The following is a 16,298-nucleotide window of genomic DNA, read 5'->3' as shown; positions in this document are numbered from 1 at the left end:
ACTAGTTCATGAGCACCATGAACTTGATAATGAACATGATAATGTTTCTTTTTTTTATCGTATTGTAACCTGTGTAGTTAGATTTAAATGGAATCATCTATCACAAAGAGCTTTACCTGATATCCGTGTTAGTGAGCAAAGAACGAGAGTCAAACACGGATTCCATCATAGACGGGGAATAAAATTTTTTTTCATTTCTGCTGTTGTGTTTTGTTTTGTTTTTAGTTCGCCAACTATTTAAATTTTCTTCTTATATTTTTCTTCTCATAATTATGACTTTATTGCCATTTTGACTTTAATCTCGTAACATTACAATGTTTTCCGTACCTAATTTTTCATTTTTGGTTTGTTTCAAATATTACAAAAGATCACCAGAAATTAATTTTTTCCTCATAATATTACATTACTGTCAAAGATAATGTGTTAACGGCGGTAACTAATTTATTTCATTAATTACGTAAAATCTTTTAGCGTAATTAATGCATGCACATCGGGCAAGCCACCACTCTGTTATGACGACAGACGGCGGCAGTGTAGCTCTGTTGCCTCTTTATAACTTTATTCTAAGCTGAACACATCTACTGCAGTGCAATTCAAACACCATTTATATATCTCAACTCTAAAACAAACACGTCTCTAGTCCATTCATCATGGCAACGCTTCCTCACTAGACAGAAAAATGTTTAAATCCCAATTACATGTAAATTGGGAAGGACAATATATTTGAAAATAATTTAAACATTTGTACAAAAGACTGGTTTACTAGTGTCCATTCTCTTTTGCTGCTTTAAGAGAACATGATTAAACGCACTCTCATTTACAACACTAGACGGGCACCTGAACGCACCAGGTCAGCCGCACAGGTTTCAGAATTGTCGTAACATTTGAAGTTCAACTAACAGTGTGGCTCATAAACGTGAGTAACCTGGTTATTTGTCATTCCTTCAATGCTAGACGTTGTTTATATCGTCATATTGGAGTGTTTTGGGATTCAGCCGCCGAGCTGGTCGCTAACTGCTGAGCTAAGTTAGCCATTGCCTCTAATTCATGCTATTGTTAGCATGCTATTTCATTGTGTTTAGTGTACTGCTTATAGCGGAGATGTTATGTTGTTAGGTGTTTGTTGCTAACTGCTAGCTTTATAAGCATTGCAGTAGGGTAGATGAAGATCATGAATTATTCACAATAAAATATAGATAAAGTACATTGGCTATTTGAGAAGTGTGTATCAAACTGGTAGCCCTTTGCATTCATCAGGACCCAAGAAGTACTGTCTCAAAAAGGTTGGTGACCCCGGTCTAAAACAGAAATGCAAATAAAAACAATAAGTGGATATTCTTGTCAATCACAATTTGTAACCCTTGATGCTGAGTACATTTTACTGCATTTAATGATGCTGCGAAATCCCATAAAATTCAGTCAAAACATGTGAAATCATCTTAAATGATGTGGTGATTTTGAACGCAAGTCCTCATGGCTCATAATAAAACAGTTGAAGTCTGATTCAAGTAATCTGCTATTAAAAGGAACCATCCATCCGTCTTCTGTGCCACGTATCCTCACTCCGGTTTTGGGGGTATGCTGGAGCCTATCCCGTTTGACTTCAGACAAGAATTAAAGAAAGCAATGTTAGGTAAATAGATTTTCAGACATGTGTGCCATCTCATCGTTTGATTTCAATTTTAATACATACAAATATACATAATCCTGCCCTATAATTTGTCTTTCTTTCAATAAAAAATATACTGTAAAAACGGGCATATTTCAGACATAGTGAGACATGGTGATTAATCATGATTAATTAATACAATAACTGTGATTAATCTGATTACACATTTTAATCATTTGACAGCCCTAGTTATTACATTTTCTTATTAGATTACAACTTCCATCCATCCTCAGTAGGGTCGCTGGGGTATGCTGGAGCCTATCCCAGCTGACTTTGGTCGAGAGGCGGGGTACACCCTGGACTGGTCACCACCCAATCACAGGTAGATTACAACTTTTTTGGGTAATATAATTAATGTATTCTTGTAAAATTACTGTATAATTTTTATATAATTTGTCTTTCTTTCAATAAAAAATACAGAAAAAATTGGCATATTTCAGACATGGTGAGACATGGTGATTAATCATGATTAATTAATTCAAAAACCGTGTTTAATATGATTACAAATTGTAATCATTTGACAGCCCTAGTTACTACATTTTCTTATTAGATTACAACTTCCATCCATCCTCACTAGGGTCGCTGGGGTATGCTGGAGCCTATCCCAGCTGACCGTGGTCGAGAGGCGGGGTACACGCTGGACTAGTCACCACCCAATCACAGGTAGATTACAACTTTTTTTTGGTAATATAATTAATGTATTCTTGTAAAATTACTGTATAATTTTTATATAATTTGTCTTTCTTTCAATAAAAAATACAGTAAAAATGGGCATATTTCAGACATGGTGAGACGTGGTGATTAATCATGATTAATTAATTCAAAAACCGTGATTAATCTGATTACAAATTGTAATCATTTGACAGCCCTAGTTACTACATTTTCTTATTAGATTACAACTTCCATCCATCCTCACTAGGGTCGCTGGGGTACGCTGGAGCCTATCCCAGCTGACTTTGGGATTTGAGAGGCGGGGTACACCCTGGACTGGTCACCAGCCAATCACAGGTAGATTACAACTTTTTTTTGTTAATATAATTAATTTATTCTTGTAAAATTACTGTATAATTTTTATATAATTTGTCTTTCTTTCAATAAAAAAATACAGTAAAAACGGGCATATTTCAGACATGGTGAGACATGGTGATTAATCATGATTAATTAATTCAAAAACCGTGATTAATCTGATTACAAATTGTAATCATTTGACAGCCCTAGTTACTACATTTTCTTATTAGATTACAACTTCCATCCATCCTCACTAGGGTCGCTGGGGTACGCTGGAGCCTATCCCAGCTGACTTTGGTCGAGAGGCGGGGTACACCCCGGACTACTCACCACCCAATCACAGGTAGATTACAACTTTTTTTGTGTTATATAATTAATTTATTCTTGAAAAATTACTGTTTATTTTCCATGTGTGCTCTTATTGCTGTTTAGTTTTCTTGTTATATTATACTTTCAGAATGAGCCATGGGCCACAAATGGCCCCCGGGTGCACTTTGGACAACCCTGACAGACTGTACTTACAGCAAATAAAACCACTTTATCTTCAGCAGTGCTCCAATGTGGCATTGCACATCAGTTTCCAATCCAGTCATGGCGTCTGCTTCATTTCATTGTGAAAGCTGGGCTAATTGGCTGTCAGTGTGTGAACGGTGCTGTCAGATCCATTTCCTGCCCTGTAAAGAGATTAGGTAGCAGCAGGAACATGATGCAGCAGGCCAAGAAACCCAACGCACCATTGATGCTTTAATTCACAATGTCTAACTGGGATAATATGAACGAGTGCAATGTTATTGCATAGTAATTGTTGGTTGGTAGTACAATGGAACCTCAGTTAGCGTATGTCCTGGTTTGCATGTTTTTCAGTTTCTGTACAATATGGCATGTGTCTTGTTGTGTTAGTAATACACTGTGTGAGTCCAACTGTGTTCTAGCCTATTAGCTTGGAAACAAGAAGCAGAGGTCAGCTCCGTCGCCTGTGTATGATGTCATCATTGGTTGACTTTGCTAACAAACACAATTAGGCTACATGTCTCCAAAATGTTAGCACAAAATGCATATTTATAGTTTTACAATTAGAATTTTACATGCATAAATACATCAAAATAATGGTAAGGGTTTAATTGAATTTGAACATGCATACAATACATCACATAGTACAATTCACATTCCCCAAAAGGAGTAGGAAGAAGCAACACTTATGCAAAGTTCCACAAACAGGAGAGGCTCTATTGATGCAAGGTGGCCCAGGGTGGAGGTGACACCTGACAGGAAGTGGATTGCCCAAAAGGTCTTGACAACTGCCGTCGCAACCAAGTGATTGCATTGCAGAAGCCATCAGAATGTGGATTATCATCTGCATCTGTGTATGTGTGAATACACATTCATTTCATATTTGTGTTGTCATGACATGGTTTGTCATGTCGCCTTTTTTGTGGCATGTGCCGATTGTTACACCCGCAAACGTAATAACTGCCCACAAACGTAATACAAATCTGCAGCTTTGAATGTAATAATCCCACAAATGTAATAAATTTCCCATAAAATGTAATAAAATTTGCCCACTGCAAATGTAATAACTATTACATTTGCAGGAAATTATTACATTTTGTTTGTGGGCTTACATGTGCGTTTTAGTTACAGTATATTATTGTATGTGTGATTTTGTGTGTATATGGGGAAGAAACAATCAAAAGAAATAATAAAATATAATAATAATAATGGCTGCACGGCGGTCGTGTGGTTAGGGGCGCAGACCTCACAGCTAGGAGACCAGGGTTCAATGCCACCCTCGGCCATCTCAGTGTGGAGTTTGCATGTTCTCCCCGTGCATGCGTGGGTTTTCTCCGGGTACTCCGGTTTCCTCCCACATTCCAAAAACATGCTAGTTAATTGGCGGCTCCAAATTGTCCATAGGTATGAATGTGAGTGTGAATGGTTGTTTGTCTATATGTGCCCTGTGATTGGCTGGCCACCAGTCCAGGGTGTACCGCCTGAAGACAGTTGGGATAGGCTCCAGCCCCCCCGCGACCCTCGTGAGGATAAGCGGTAGTGTCACGCCCTGTGTGGGTTCGTGCGTGACAGTTTGTCTATGTTCCCTGTCTGGGCTTTGGTTTCCCTTTTGAACACTCTTATTTTGTATTGAACTTTCTGTCTTTGCCCTGTCTTCCTTCGTTGTCCCAATCACCCACACCTGTCCCTAATTTGTGTCTATTTAGTTCAGGTGGGTGCGTCTCCCTGTGTTGGATCATTGTATTGTTTGTCCGTCAGCTACCTGAGTTGCCTTTTTCTGCTGCTGCTATTATAGCTAGAATAAATATTATTTACCTGCTATTTGGTCCTGCTCTCTGCATCCTGGGGTCGCACCGCAACACAGACATGCCGCATCATGACAGAATGATCCAACCATATGACGACGACCTCACGGAGAATGATTTTTGGACCTGGCAGCATCTCAAATCCATGGAAGACGAGGAAATGGCGAGACCGCCATGGGAACTGGAGGACATGGTGTGCGGGCCGGATGACACGTTCGTCTCAATGGCGTGGTTTTATCCCGGACCCACCGACAACACTCCAGACCGCCCACGACGCCGACGCAAGCCGCGGCGCCGGAAGGAGAAACCCTGCTCGTCCTCCTCTCCACGGCAAGCCAAGGTACCCCCGCCCTCCTACTCTGCTGGTTTCGACGAACCCGATGGAGATCCCGAGTTCGACGAGTGGACCCGCCATTTTTTCGAGGAGTTGGAGCAGGCGTGTACGAGGTACACGCCGAAAGAGCTGGAGACCATGGTATGGGGGCCGGACTACACGCTAGTGCCGATGGCTTCACACGCTGCACACCCTCCGACGCGGCGGCGTCGCCAGCGCACGGCACGTCGCCAAGAGGTGTGGCCGCCCTCTTCCGCCTCGCCATGTCACGCCACTGCACAGCACTACCCTCTCGCTGTTGCCGAGTCGCAGCCCGTCGTGCGTTCCCCGACGGCTCCCGTGGCAAGTGGCGAGGCTCCCCGGATTCCTCCAGTTCCCAAGCCACGCAGCCCCAGGTGTTCCCAAGACCCGGCTCCCGTGCCAAGCTGCGGGGCCTCACAGATTCCTCCAGTTCCCAAGCCACGCAGCCCCAGGGGTTTCCAAGACCCGGCTCCCATGCCAAGCTGCGTGGCCTCACAGAGTCCTCCAGTTCCCAAGCCACGCAGCCCCTGGGGTTCCCAAGACCCGGCTCCCGTGCCAAGCTGTGTGGCCTCTCAGATTCCTCCCGTCCCAAAGCCGCGCAGCCTCAAGGTTCCCCAAAACCCGGCTCCCGTGTCAAGCTGCGTGACCCCCCGGATTCCCCCTGTGCCCAAGCCGCGCAGCCCCAAGCCCCAGCATTCCTTGGCTCCCGTGTGCAGCGGCTTGATGCTCCAGACCCCTCCAGAGCCCAAACCCCGCCTGCGGTCCCTTTTAGACCTGGTCCGGGCAGCAGAGCAGGCGGAAATCAAGACCCTCCTCCAGGTCCCCCTCCTCCCGTCCCTGGTTCCACGTCCAGCGGCAGACGGCGTCTGGGATCCGCCTTCGAGAGGGGGGGCTAGTACCACCTGCTGGGCTATGCTGGAAGCACAGCCCAGCCTGCCTATGGAGAGGGGGGATGGCGCCACCTGCAGGGGGAGTGAGGAGGCACAGCCCACTCCACCTGCAAGACGAGGAGCAGGGCTTGCTGGAGCAGATGAAGAGGCTCTGGCTTGGACGCCTGCTGCTTCGCCGTCTCCGCGTCAGGGCCGGACGCCTGCTGCTTCGCCGTCTCCGCGTCAGGGCCGGACGCCTGCTGCTTCGCTGTCTCCGCGTCAGGGCCGGACGCCTGCTTCTTCGCTGTCTCCGCGTCAGGGCCGGACGCCTGCTTCTTCGCCGTCTCCGCGTCAGGGCCGGACGCCTGCTGGAGCCCAGGTTCTGCACCCAGGGCGCCCCCCTGAGGAGGCCTATCCCGCGCATAGTCGAGGGCGCCCCCCGGAGAGTGCTTACCACCTCCGCCGACCCAACCATTCCCTCCATCACTTGGAGGGGTCAGAAGGGTCCCGTCTGCGACCCACCTCCGGTCCCCCCACCACCCATCCCTCTTTGACTGAGAATTGTTTTGGACGTCTGGGGGTGTACTGTCACGCCCTGTGTGGGTTTGTGCGTGACAGTTTGTCTATGTTCCCTGTCTGGGCTTTGGTTTCCCTTTTGAACACTCTTATTTTGTATTGAACTTCCTGTCTTTGCCCTGTCTTCCTTCGTTGTCCCAATCACCCACACCTGTCCCTAATTTGTGTCTATTTAGTTCAGGTGTGTGCGTCTCCCTGTGTTGGATCATTGTATTGTTTGTCCGTCAGCAAGTTCAGTTGCCTTTTCTTCTGCTGCTATTATAGCAAGAATAAATATTATTTTACCTGCATTTGGTCCTGCTCTCTGCATCCTGGGGTCGCACCGCAACATAGACATGCCGAAACGTGACAGGTAGAAAATTAATAATAGTAATAATAATTTTATTAAAATAATTGCAATTATCAATCTGTAATCTGATGCATGTTCAAATGAAATAAAACCATTACCATCACAATTGTTATCTTTTTTTATTAAAAATAAATTATAATTTCATAATTAAAGATTCCTTTAATGTATTCAAATGATACTCTTTGAATATTTTTTTTCCACAAAAAAAAGAAAAAAAAGAATTATCTTGTCAAAATCCTCAAAATGACATCTACAACTTCGCCCTCATTAAAAGAAAGAACAAACAACAACGACAAAGATCATTATTTTGTCTCATATTACATTTGTGGGAAGTTATTACATTTACAGATTTTCACTTTCCCACATGTGTAATAATTCAGTATTCAATAATTCAGTATTCAGTAAATTCAGTCCAAATTTTATTACATTTGTGGGAAATGTATTACATTTATGGGATTATTACATTCAAAGCTGCAGATTTATATTACGTTTGTGGTTTATTACGTTTGTGGGTGTAACAGCCAATCTCTTGACACTAATTAGTGGCCCAACGATCACAGCATCCTTAATAGTCAGTCCTTTTTCCCCGTTTTACTCGCTGACAGCGAGTAACGTCTGTCATTCACCAGCTCATGGAAGGAATGATCATATTAATTAACTGATTTGTCTTCATTATGCGCATATATGTGGATACACTCGCCTACTTTCATGGAAAAAAAACTCACACAGTTACAGTATAAGTGGCATCTTTGTACTGTGGATGGGTAGACAGTATTGAATGTATTTGTTATGGTTCGACAAAAAAGTATTTTTTAATAATAATTTTGCAACAGAGCAATAAATGGCAGCCGAATGACAAAGGAAAGACAATGCTCGAACGAGGGGAGAAGCGCACACCTGAATTAAATAGACAACTGAAAACTAGATGCAGGAAGGCAGGAGCAAACAGGAAGGAACAACAAAGGAAGCGACTACAAAATAAGAGCATGGAAACAGGAACTACAACATTGCAAGGAAACTAAACAAACAGTCATGCATGCTAATTCCCACATGGAGACAGTATTTCCTGGTGTGCATCTTCTGATGTGGCCATTTTATTTCACTCCTAGACTCACACAGTATTTCTGTTCCTGTTCCACGTCCATTCCAGTTCAGGTCTACAATTGTATGTTTAGCCTTGTGGTCCATTCCAGTATGGTGCAGGTCTACAATATTGATGATGAGATTGTTGCAATTCCAGTATTGTACAGGTCTACAATCATACTAATGATCTTGTAATTCATTCTGGTCTTGTGTGGGTCTACAATTTGATAGTGGGCTTGTGGCCCATTCCGGTCTTAATAGGTCTACAATTTTATCTGGTCTCGATCTCACCAAGCTTGTTGTTGACGCTCTTGATGTCCATCACAGTCTTGTGTTGGTCTACAATCCTGTTGATTCTGGTCAATGTGCAGGTCTACAATTTTACAAATGGTTTTGTAGCCCACCCTGGTCCTGTGCATGTCTTTAGTCTTGTTGACGGTCTTGTTGCTCATTCTTACAATATTGCTGATGTCTTGTTACCCATTCCGATTTTTTGCGGGTTTACAATCTTGCGGATGGTCTTGTGCAGGTCTACAGTCATTCTGATGTCTTTTTATCCATTTTGGTCTTGTACAGGTTTACAATCTTGTCCCGGATGTCAGCTTTTTGGTAGTGATAGGTTCGAATGGAAGTGTGTGCATGTGTGTGTGTTTGTGTAACAGGTGTCATTTTTCCATAGAATGAGTTGCGATTATGAGTACGTTCTTAAAGGGACAGGACTCCTTGGTGTACTGTATTTGTGTACTTCATGGACACATACTGTAACCAGTCTGTGGGTGAAAGAAATATTTTTTTCTGGATTTTTCCAGTCTGTTTTTTACAGTATACCCACCATAAAAGCTCTGGATTTTGTAACAACCGTAATGGAAAATGGATGGATGGATGAAAAAGCCAAACACAAATTGGTCCCGCATATTTCCATTTCAGCAGAGAGATCCATTTCATCCCTCATAACATGTGGAGTGAACATTATATTGTATATTCTTGAGCAATTTCACAATGGATGAGATCCTTTGTCGCTATCACTGTGTGTTGCTGCCCTCCAGCGGTCAAAATCAGAAGACCATCAACTGTGAACTGCACAATCCCTGATGGAAAAATTCATCAGCACAGTTAATGACGTCACAATGATGTCCCGCTTCCATCTTGGTTAGGAAGGAACACAGTTCTGTCCCCCTCTGGAAATATCCTGACATGTCGTTCCCATCCAACACAGTACACAATGCAATCAACAAGATCATTTTAATAAATCAATCATTCTCACAAGCAAAAACCCGCCAAAAGATGGACCGATAATGAAAACAAGCAGCTGTGTTTTTTCCCCCATGAATATCATCTTTGTGTAAACTTGCTTTTGTACCGTCTCCAAATTGAAAATGCTGCAAATGCCAAAACCACACAGCAACCATTGATTTATTTTCTACCGCTTATCCTCACGAGGGTTGTGGGGGTGCTGGGCCCTGTGGTGGCCAGCCAATCACAGGGCACATATAGACAAACAACCATTCACACTCACATTCATACCTATGGACAATTTGGAGTCGCCAATTAACCTAGCATGTTTTTGGAATGTGGGAGGAAACCGGAGTACCCAGAGAAAACCCACGCTTGCACGGGGAGAACATGCAAACTCCACACAGAGATGTCCGAGAGTGGAATTGAACTCCGGTCTCCTATCTGTGTGGCCTGCGTGCTAACCACTAGCTAACCACTGTGTCTAAAACCTGGTTACTGCAAGGATTTGGCACTTTTTTAGGGAGTGAAAAAGGGAAAGAATGAAAGTCACTAAGTATATATATACATATTTCAAGAATGAAAATGCATGTCAGCTTTATAGCATGGATGAAAAAGCCTATTATTTAGTATGAATGAATTCTCACTCCATTTTGGCTATTTTTTTTTAATTTTCAAAATATTTCAACTTTCTTATTTTAAAAAATCTGAACTTTTTTCTCATAATATTCTGACTTCATTCCTGTAATACTTTTACTTTATCCGCATGATATTATAACTTCACCCCAAATGAATATTCCAAAAATGAGAACAAAATGAAAATCATTCAAAAATAATCAAAAATAATGTCGTTTTAGTAGCATATAGATGACATTTTTACATTTTGTTTTAGCTTAGGGAAAAAGTTGTAATGTGGAAATCAAGTCATAATAGAATGTAATATCTGTCCATCTTTTATATCGCTTAGCCTCACTAGGGTCGCGGGTATGCTGGAGCCTATCCCAGCTGACATTGGCCTACACCCTCTATGTAATATTATGTAAAGAACAATTACAAAGATTCACAAGAAACTTGGTCTATTTGGGGGAAAAAAGCAAAAAAAAACACAAAGCCTTTATTAGTCCACAAGGGCAAATGTCAGCAATAGCATTGAGTTGGCTCACAAAAAAACTGACACAGTTCAGGACTCCGCATCAAACATTAGGGTTTTATTTCATCTCGGATGTTTTTCATCAGTACAGATACTTTGTTCAAAGGTAACCCGTCTAGTAATGACTAAGCAAGTGTAGCTATTAGCTAACGGGACATGTCTGTGAATATTTTCATTCATCCAGGTTGTTCTACCCGGAGGGCACTGAATGAATGGCAAACGGACTGTTCGGGTTGTCTCCGAAGACATTTGGCCACCCATCTCCGCAGTCGTCATCAGTTCATGGGCTGTCCTATCTGGTCTTTGTGCATGAAGTGATGAAGACTGCTCGGCTGAGAGGCCAAATGTCTTTCAAGACAACCGGAACAATCCAGTTTTATCCATGCAATGGCCTGAGACAAGTTAAAAGGGAGTATGACATACAAAGCTTCTCCATGAAGAGGACTTAGGCATTAAATCCTCCTCACATCCCTGCAGTGCTTCCCTTTTGTGTTTCTTCCTCTGTTGGATCTCAGAATCATGGCAAAGGTGAATCGACCTCTGCGAGGAGCTGCTGAGCCTTCTGAGATCGTCTTATTCTTTCCTCAAAGAAGCTCTGTTGGTGCTCGTTCCTCTGATCCAACATGACCAACCACTGCTCCCTCAGCCTGAAGAGGTGGAAGAAAGACACCTTGAAGACACGTTGTTACACCCGAAAACGTAATAACTGCCCACAAACGTAATAAACCACGAACGTAATACAAATCTGCCGCTTTGAATGTAATAAATGTAATAAATTTCCCACAAACGTAATAAAATTTGCACACTGCAAACGTAATACTGAATTTCCTGCAAATGTAATAACTATTACATTTGTTTGTGGGCGTACATGTGCGTTTTAGTTACAGTATATTATTGTATGTGTGATTTTGTGTGTAGTATATGGGGAAGAAATAATCCAAACTAATAATAAAATATAATAATAATAATAGTAATAATAATTGTATTAAAATAATTGCAATTATCACAATTATGTTATCTTTTTTTTATTTAAAATAATTATAATTTAATAATTAAAGATTCCTTTAATGTATTCAAATGATACTCTTTGAATAATATTTTTCCACAAAAAAAGAAAAAAAAAATCATTGTTAAACGCCATCCCATTTTATCCGCGGTATTAACCTTTCAAAAGCACCGACAGCATATGTGTTTCTATGGTAACACTTCTTTCAATATATAAAAGCTCAACTAAATTGATCTTAACACAACAGATGATCAAAACACATTTTTGGAAAATATGTATGTTTGTTTTTCAGCTTTATTATAATTTAAGACTTTTATTCTTGTGTTTTTACGACTTTATTCTTTAAATAACTTTTTCTTTTTTTTTTTTTTTTTTGCCCATAACACTCTGTCGTACCTTTTGACTCCTTAGCCCACTTGTACAGCATTCTGGTCAAAGGTGTGTTTCATATATATATTTGACAATTTAGGTGTAATATGGAAAGCATAACATTATTTAGCTATTTTCTATTTAGTTGTTTCATGTACACACAGTGGATCCCTCCATATTTACAATTCAGCATTCACTACCCTGCATATTTGCAGATTTTTTTATCACATCATCATGAACCAACAAGAGCAACCATACTCACACATGCAAAACAATACTATTTTAGACTAATGTATAACCCACAAGGCATGCTGGGAAGTCCCGCAGCATGCCTTGTAGGTTATATGTACATTAGATGCATGCACAAGAGCATCAGTGGTCCCGAACACAGACCTCCATAACCTGCCACTTGTTTCTCGGATCGACATGAAATTGGTGGAGACATGAAGGCTGTGTTGACAGCCTGTGACAAAACGAATGGTGGCATCGCCGAGGCCAGTATTTACCCTGATAGCATGCTGGGCAGGCATCCGCTGCAACTTGAGCTGAGGCCACTGTTGTCAGGCATAATTGGGTTACAGAGTGTTGTTATCCGCATCCATAATATTATATCTGCCCGTGCCAGTCTGTGAGCATGCACCATCACCTCTCACTTAATCTTCATCATTCCACGAGTCTGTCCTCGAGTGTACACACTGATCCGTGGGATTGAAATGTGCAGCCGCGGGGCTCCTAATCAACATTCCCAGGCTACTTTGTGATGACAGACAGACGAGCTGTAAACATCGGCCAGGTATTTCAGTTAATAATAATCTCATTCTGATGCCTGGAGGGAAAAGTGACACACTAAACACAATAATAAGCAGGATAAAGCAACGTTTGATTCCAATTTATGGAATTTTGATGGGTGGGGCAGCAATGGTTCAATGTACTTGATTGATGGAGGATCGCATGAAACACATGACATTTATATCTGGTCATTGAACTGAGCTGAGTTCTTCTGTGAAAAACAATCTTGATAATTATTTCTATGTATTTTTAACCAGGTCAGCTGATTTTTATTAACCTTAGATGATGATTCATTCATTCATTTTCTACCGCTTTTTCCTCATGAGGGTCGCGGGGGTGCTGGAGCCTATCCCAGCTGTCTTTGGGCGAGAGGCGGGGTACACCCTGGAATGGTGGCCAGCCAATCACAGGGCACATATAGACAAACAACCATTCACACTCACATTCATAACTATGGACAATTTGGAGTCGCTAATTAGCCTAGCATGTTTTTGGAATGTGGGAGGAAACCGGAGTACCCGGAGAAAACCCACGCTTGCACGGGGAGAACATGCAAACACACAGAGATGGCCGAGGGTGGAATTGAACCCTGGTCTCCTAGCTGTGAGGTCTGTGCGCTAACCACTCGTCCACCGTGCCGGTAGGTGTATATTAGGTGTATATTTTAGATGTATATTTTTGTGTATTTGTAATGTTCTTCAAGCCGAGCTTCAAAATGCAAAAAGAAGAAATGGAAGTGAGACAAAGAAAATCTACCGTTTGACGCCCCTACACAACCTGAAGCTCCTTTGTTTCATTGAAGGAAAATGCAGCCCAGATCATGATGGCACCCCCGCCACTGTCTTCTTTCTCTTTGGGCTTTTCCCTTCAGGGGTCGCCACAGCAAATTAATCTCCTCCATCCAACCCTGTCTTCTGCATCTGTCTCTCTCACACCAACTACCCTCATGTCCTCCTTCACTACATCCATAAACCTCCTCTTTGCTCTAAACGCAGCATCCTTCTACCAATATAGTCACTATCTCTCCTCTGGACTTTATCTCCAAGGCCTCTAACATGTAATGTCCCTCTGATGTACTCCTTCCTGATCCTATCCATCCTGGTCACTCCCAATGAGAACCTCAGCATCCTCATCTCTGCTACCTCTAGTTCTGCTTCCTGTTTTTTCCTCAGTGGCACTGTCTCTAGACCAAACAACATGGCTGGTATTGTTTACCTTTCCTTTCATTTTAGCTGAAACTCTTCTGTCACATCACGCTTAACACTTTCCTCCATCCTTTTCAAAATCTCCATTGTTCTGAACTGTTGACCCCAGACACTTAATATTCTCCACCTTCTGTATCTCTTCTCCCTGTAACCTCACTCTTCCACTTGGTTCCCTTTCATTCACACACATATACTTTGTCATTTTACAATATTACTAAAATTTTATAATATTGTATAGTTGAAAAATCTATGACATATGTTGGCCTGTTGTAGGGGTGCGTCAGAGTATCAAACAGTTCACTTTAGCAGCCATTATATTGTTAATGAATGTCTTATTTTCAACTTCTCAGCTTCCATGTGATTGCCAAAGTGTACCAGATGCAGCGTGCAATAAATGCATGTGGTTTCATGTTGCCAGCCTAAACAGGGATGCAAATTTGTGTTTGTGATGATGCTAACATGAATTGGAGCATGGAAGGGTGAATAATTGCAGCCGACCTTGTCAGAGCGCTGGTCTTCTTTCGGCTGTCCTCCTCGTCCATCTGCTGGCTGTGTTGCATGATCCTCTGCTCCCAGAAGGACTTCAGCTTGTGTTTGTCATGGATCCGCGCCACATTCATCACTTGGCAGCAGCATGTAAACGTGGGAGGACAAGATATTCCCTTAAATGCCGTCGCCTATTTCAGTGCTTTCATGAGTAGTCATGAAAGTCCAAAATTGAATTACTTACTCATGCCTTCCAAGGAGCAGGACGCCTTTCTTCTCTTCTCACACACACTCATATATCACTTCTCACTGATTCCTCCCCCTCTGTTGCCCTTTTCATTTCCGTTTTCATTCTTTTCTATATCTCCCTCAGCACGCTTCGCTCTTCTTGTGTTTTTATCTGCTCTTTTAACTCCTCCCCTCCTCTTCACCTTTTCCCGTCTCTCCCTTGCTGTGGTCTACTAGGTTTGTGTATCATTTACAGATCCAGCTAAGGGCGCCAAAAATGGGGGGAGGTTACCTTCATAACGATGTACAAAAGTGATGCACAATTACTTATTTTTTGTCATTTGAACTAATTTATGCGTGTGTGTGTGTGAGAGAGAGAGAAAAGCATTCAAAATGTTAAAGGGGACCTATTGTGCTCATTTTCACCCCATTTGTATTGAGTTGTGAACTCCTATAGAGCAGCTACACATAATAACCCGCACAGAAAGCTTTCTAGATGCAGAATCTGCACCTATTCCAGCTGTATTTCCTTGGTTTCTTTCTATTCCAGGCTGCATGTCGGACGAGTGGTTAACGCGCAGGCCTCACAGCTTGGAGACCCGAGTTCAATTCCACCCTGGCCATCTCTGTGTGTTTGCATGTTCTCCCCGTGCATGCGTGGGTTTTCTCCGGGTACTCCGGTTTCCTCCCACATTCCGAAAACATGCTAGGTTTCATAGGTATGAATGTGAGTGTGAATGGTTGTTTGTCTATATGTGCCCTGTGATTGGCTGACGACCAGTCCAGGATGTACCCCGCCTCTCGTGGAAGCCACCTCTCGCCCGAAGACAGCTGTGATAGGCTTCAGCCCCTCCGCGACCCTTGTGAGGATAAGCGGCAGAAAATGAATTAATGAATGAATGTATGTTTTGATTCCACACAGAGCCTCCAGGAACACCCACTCTGCTGTGATCAGTCTCACTTCCAAGTGCTCATGTCTAGAGGACATTCTTCTTCAGGATTTTTTGAGAGACAGCAACATTTATGGTTTCATTTATCACAGCAAGTCGTCCAGGTCCTGAAGCAGCAAAACAGAACATCACACTACCACCACCATATTTTACTCTTGGTATGTTCTTTTATGGCAAATGTAATGGGACACACCTTCCAAAAAGTTCAACTTTTGTCTCAACAGACATCAGAGTATTTTCCCAAAGGTCTTGTGGATCATCAAGATGTTTTCTGGAAAAATTCTGAATGTTGTTTTTGTTCAGCAGTGGTTTTTGTCTCGGAATTCTGCCTTGCAGGCCATTTTTGCCCAGTGTCTTTCTTATGGTGGAGTCATGAGGACTGACCTTAAGTCCTTGAGTCCTGCAGTTCTTTGGATGTTGTTGTTGGGTCTTTTGTGACCTCTTGGACTTTTGTGGATAATGGCTCTCACTGTGGTTCGCTGGAGTCCCAAAGCTTTAGAAATGTCTTTATAGCATTGTCCAAACTGATATATCTCAGTTAATCTCAGTTAGTTAAGTTATAACAACGGGTAGAATCACTTTTTTTAATTTTTCTTTTAGTACACACAATATTTGAGAAGCACGAGTTTTGTGTGCTGCGTAGAAAACATCATTCAAA

At 42.2% G+C, this 16,298-nt stretch overlaps 1 protein-coding gene and 1 long non-coding RNA gene across 4 annotated transcripts; one reads left to right on the top strand and one right to left on the bottom strand.

The window, feature by feature from the left end:
- The first annotated feature begins 843 nt into the window (after positions 1-843).
- Positions 844-3,265, top strand: LOC131106742 (uncharacterized). Of its 3 annotated transcripts, XR_009120132.1 has the most exons (9): positions 868-916; positions 1,527-1,633; positions 1,879-1,991; positions 2,090-2,114; positions 2,220-2,332; positions 2,589-2,677; positions 2,778-2,802; positions 2,908-3,020; positions 3,135-3,265. It is a non-coding gene; the product is annotated as an uncharacterized LOC131106742 (long non-coding RNA). The 3 variants fall into 3 exon arrangements; XR_009120131.1 differs by lacking the exon at positions 1,527-1,633 and having other exon boundaries at positions 844-916; positions 1,903-1,991; XR_009120133.1 differs by lacking the exon at positions 1,527-1,633 and having other exon boundaries at positions 855-916.
- Positions 3,266-10,685: 7,420 nt separating this feature from the next.
- Positions 10,686-14,850, bottom strand: LOC131106740 (protein FAM240C-like). The gene is made up of 3 exons (XM_058056107.1): positions 14,707-14,850; positions 14,475-14,598; positions 10,686-11,254 (listed from the first exon to the last, which is right to left on the bottom strand). The coding sequence occupies exons 1-3, from the start codon at positions 14,756-14,758 to the stop codon at positions 11,125-11,127; spliced, it is 306 nt and encodes a 101-aa protein (XP_057912090.1). The 5' UTR covers positions 14,759-14,850; the 3' UTR covers positions 10,686-11,124.
- Positions 14,851-16,298: the final 1,448 nt, after the last annotated feature.

Source organism: Doryrhamphus excisus, chromosome 19, assembly GCF_030265055.1.
Source record: "Doryrhamphus excisus isolate RoL2022-K1 chromosome 19, RoL_Dexc_1.0, whole genome shotgun sequence".
Classification (NCBI taxonomy): domain Eukaryota; kingdom Metazoa; phylum Chordata; class Actinopteri; order Syngnathiformes; family Syngnathidae; genus Doryrhamphus; species Doryrhamphus excisus.
This window is presented reverse-complemented; position numbering and strand designations above follow the sequence as displayed.

Coding starts and splice junctions, on each gene's coding strand:
- LOC131106740 (XM_058056107.1), bottom strand. CDS start 14,758: ATGAGTGTGTGTGAGAAGAGAAGAAAGGCGTCCTGCTCCTTGGAAGGC. Junction 14,599..14,706: donor CTGCTCCTTGGAAGGCATGA/GTAAGTAATTCA, acceptor GCTGCTGCCAAG/TGATGAATGTGGCGCGGATC. Junction 11,255..14,474: donor AAGACCAGCGCTCTGACAAG/GTCGGCTGCAAT, acceptor CCACCTCTTCAG/GCTGAGGGAGCAGTGGTTGG.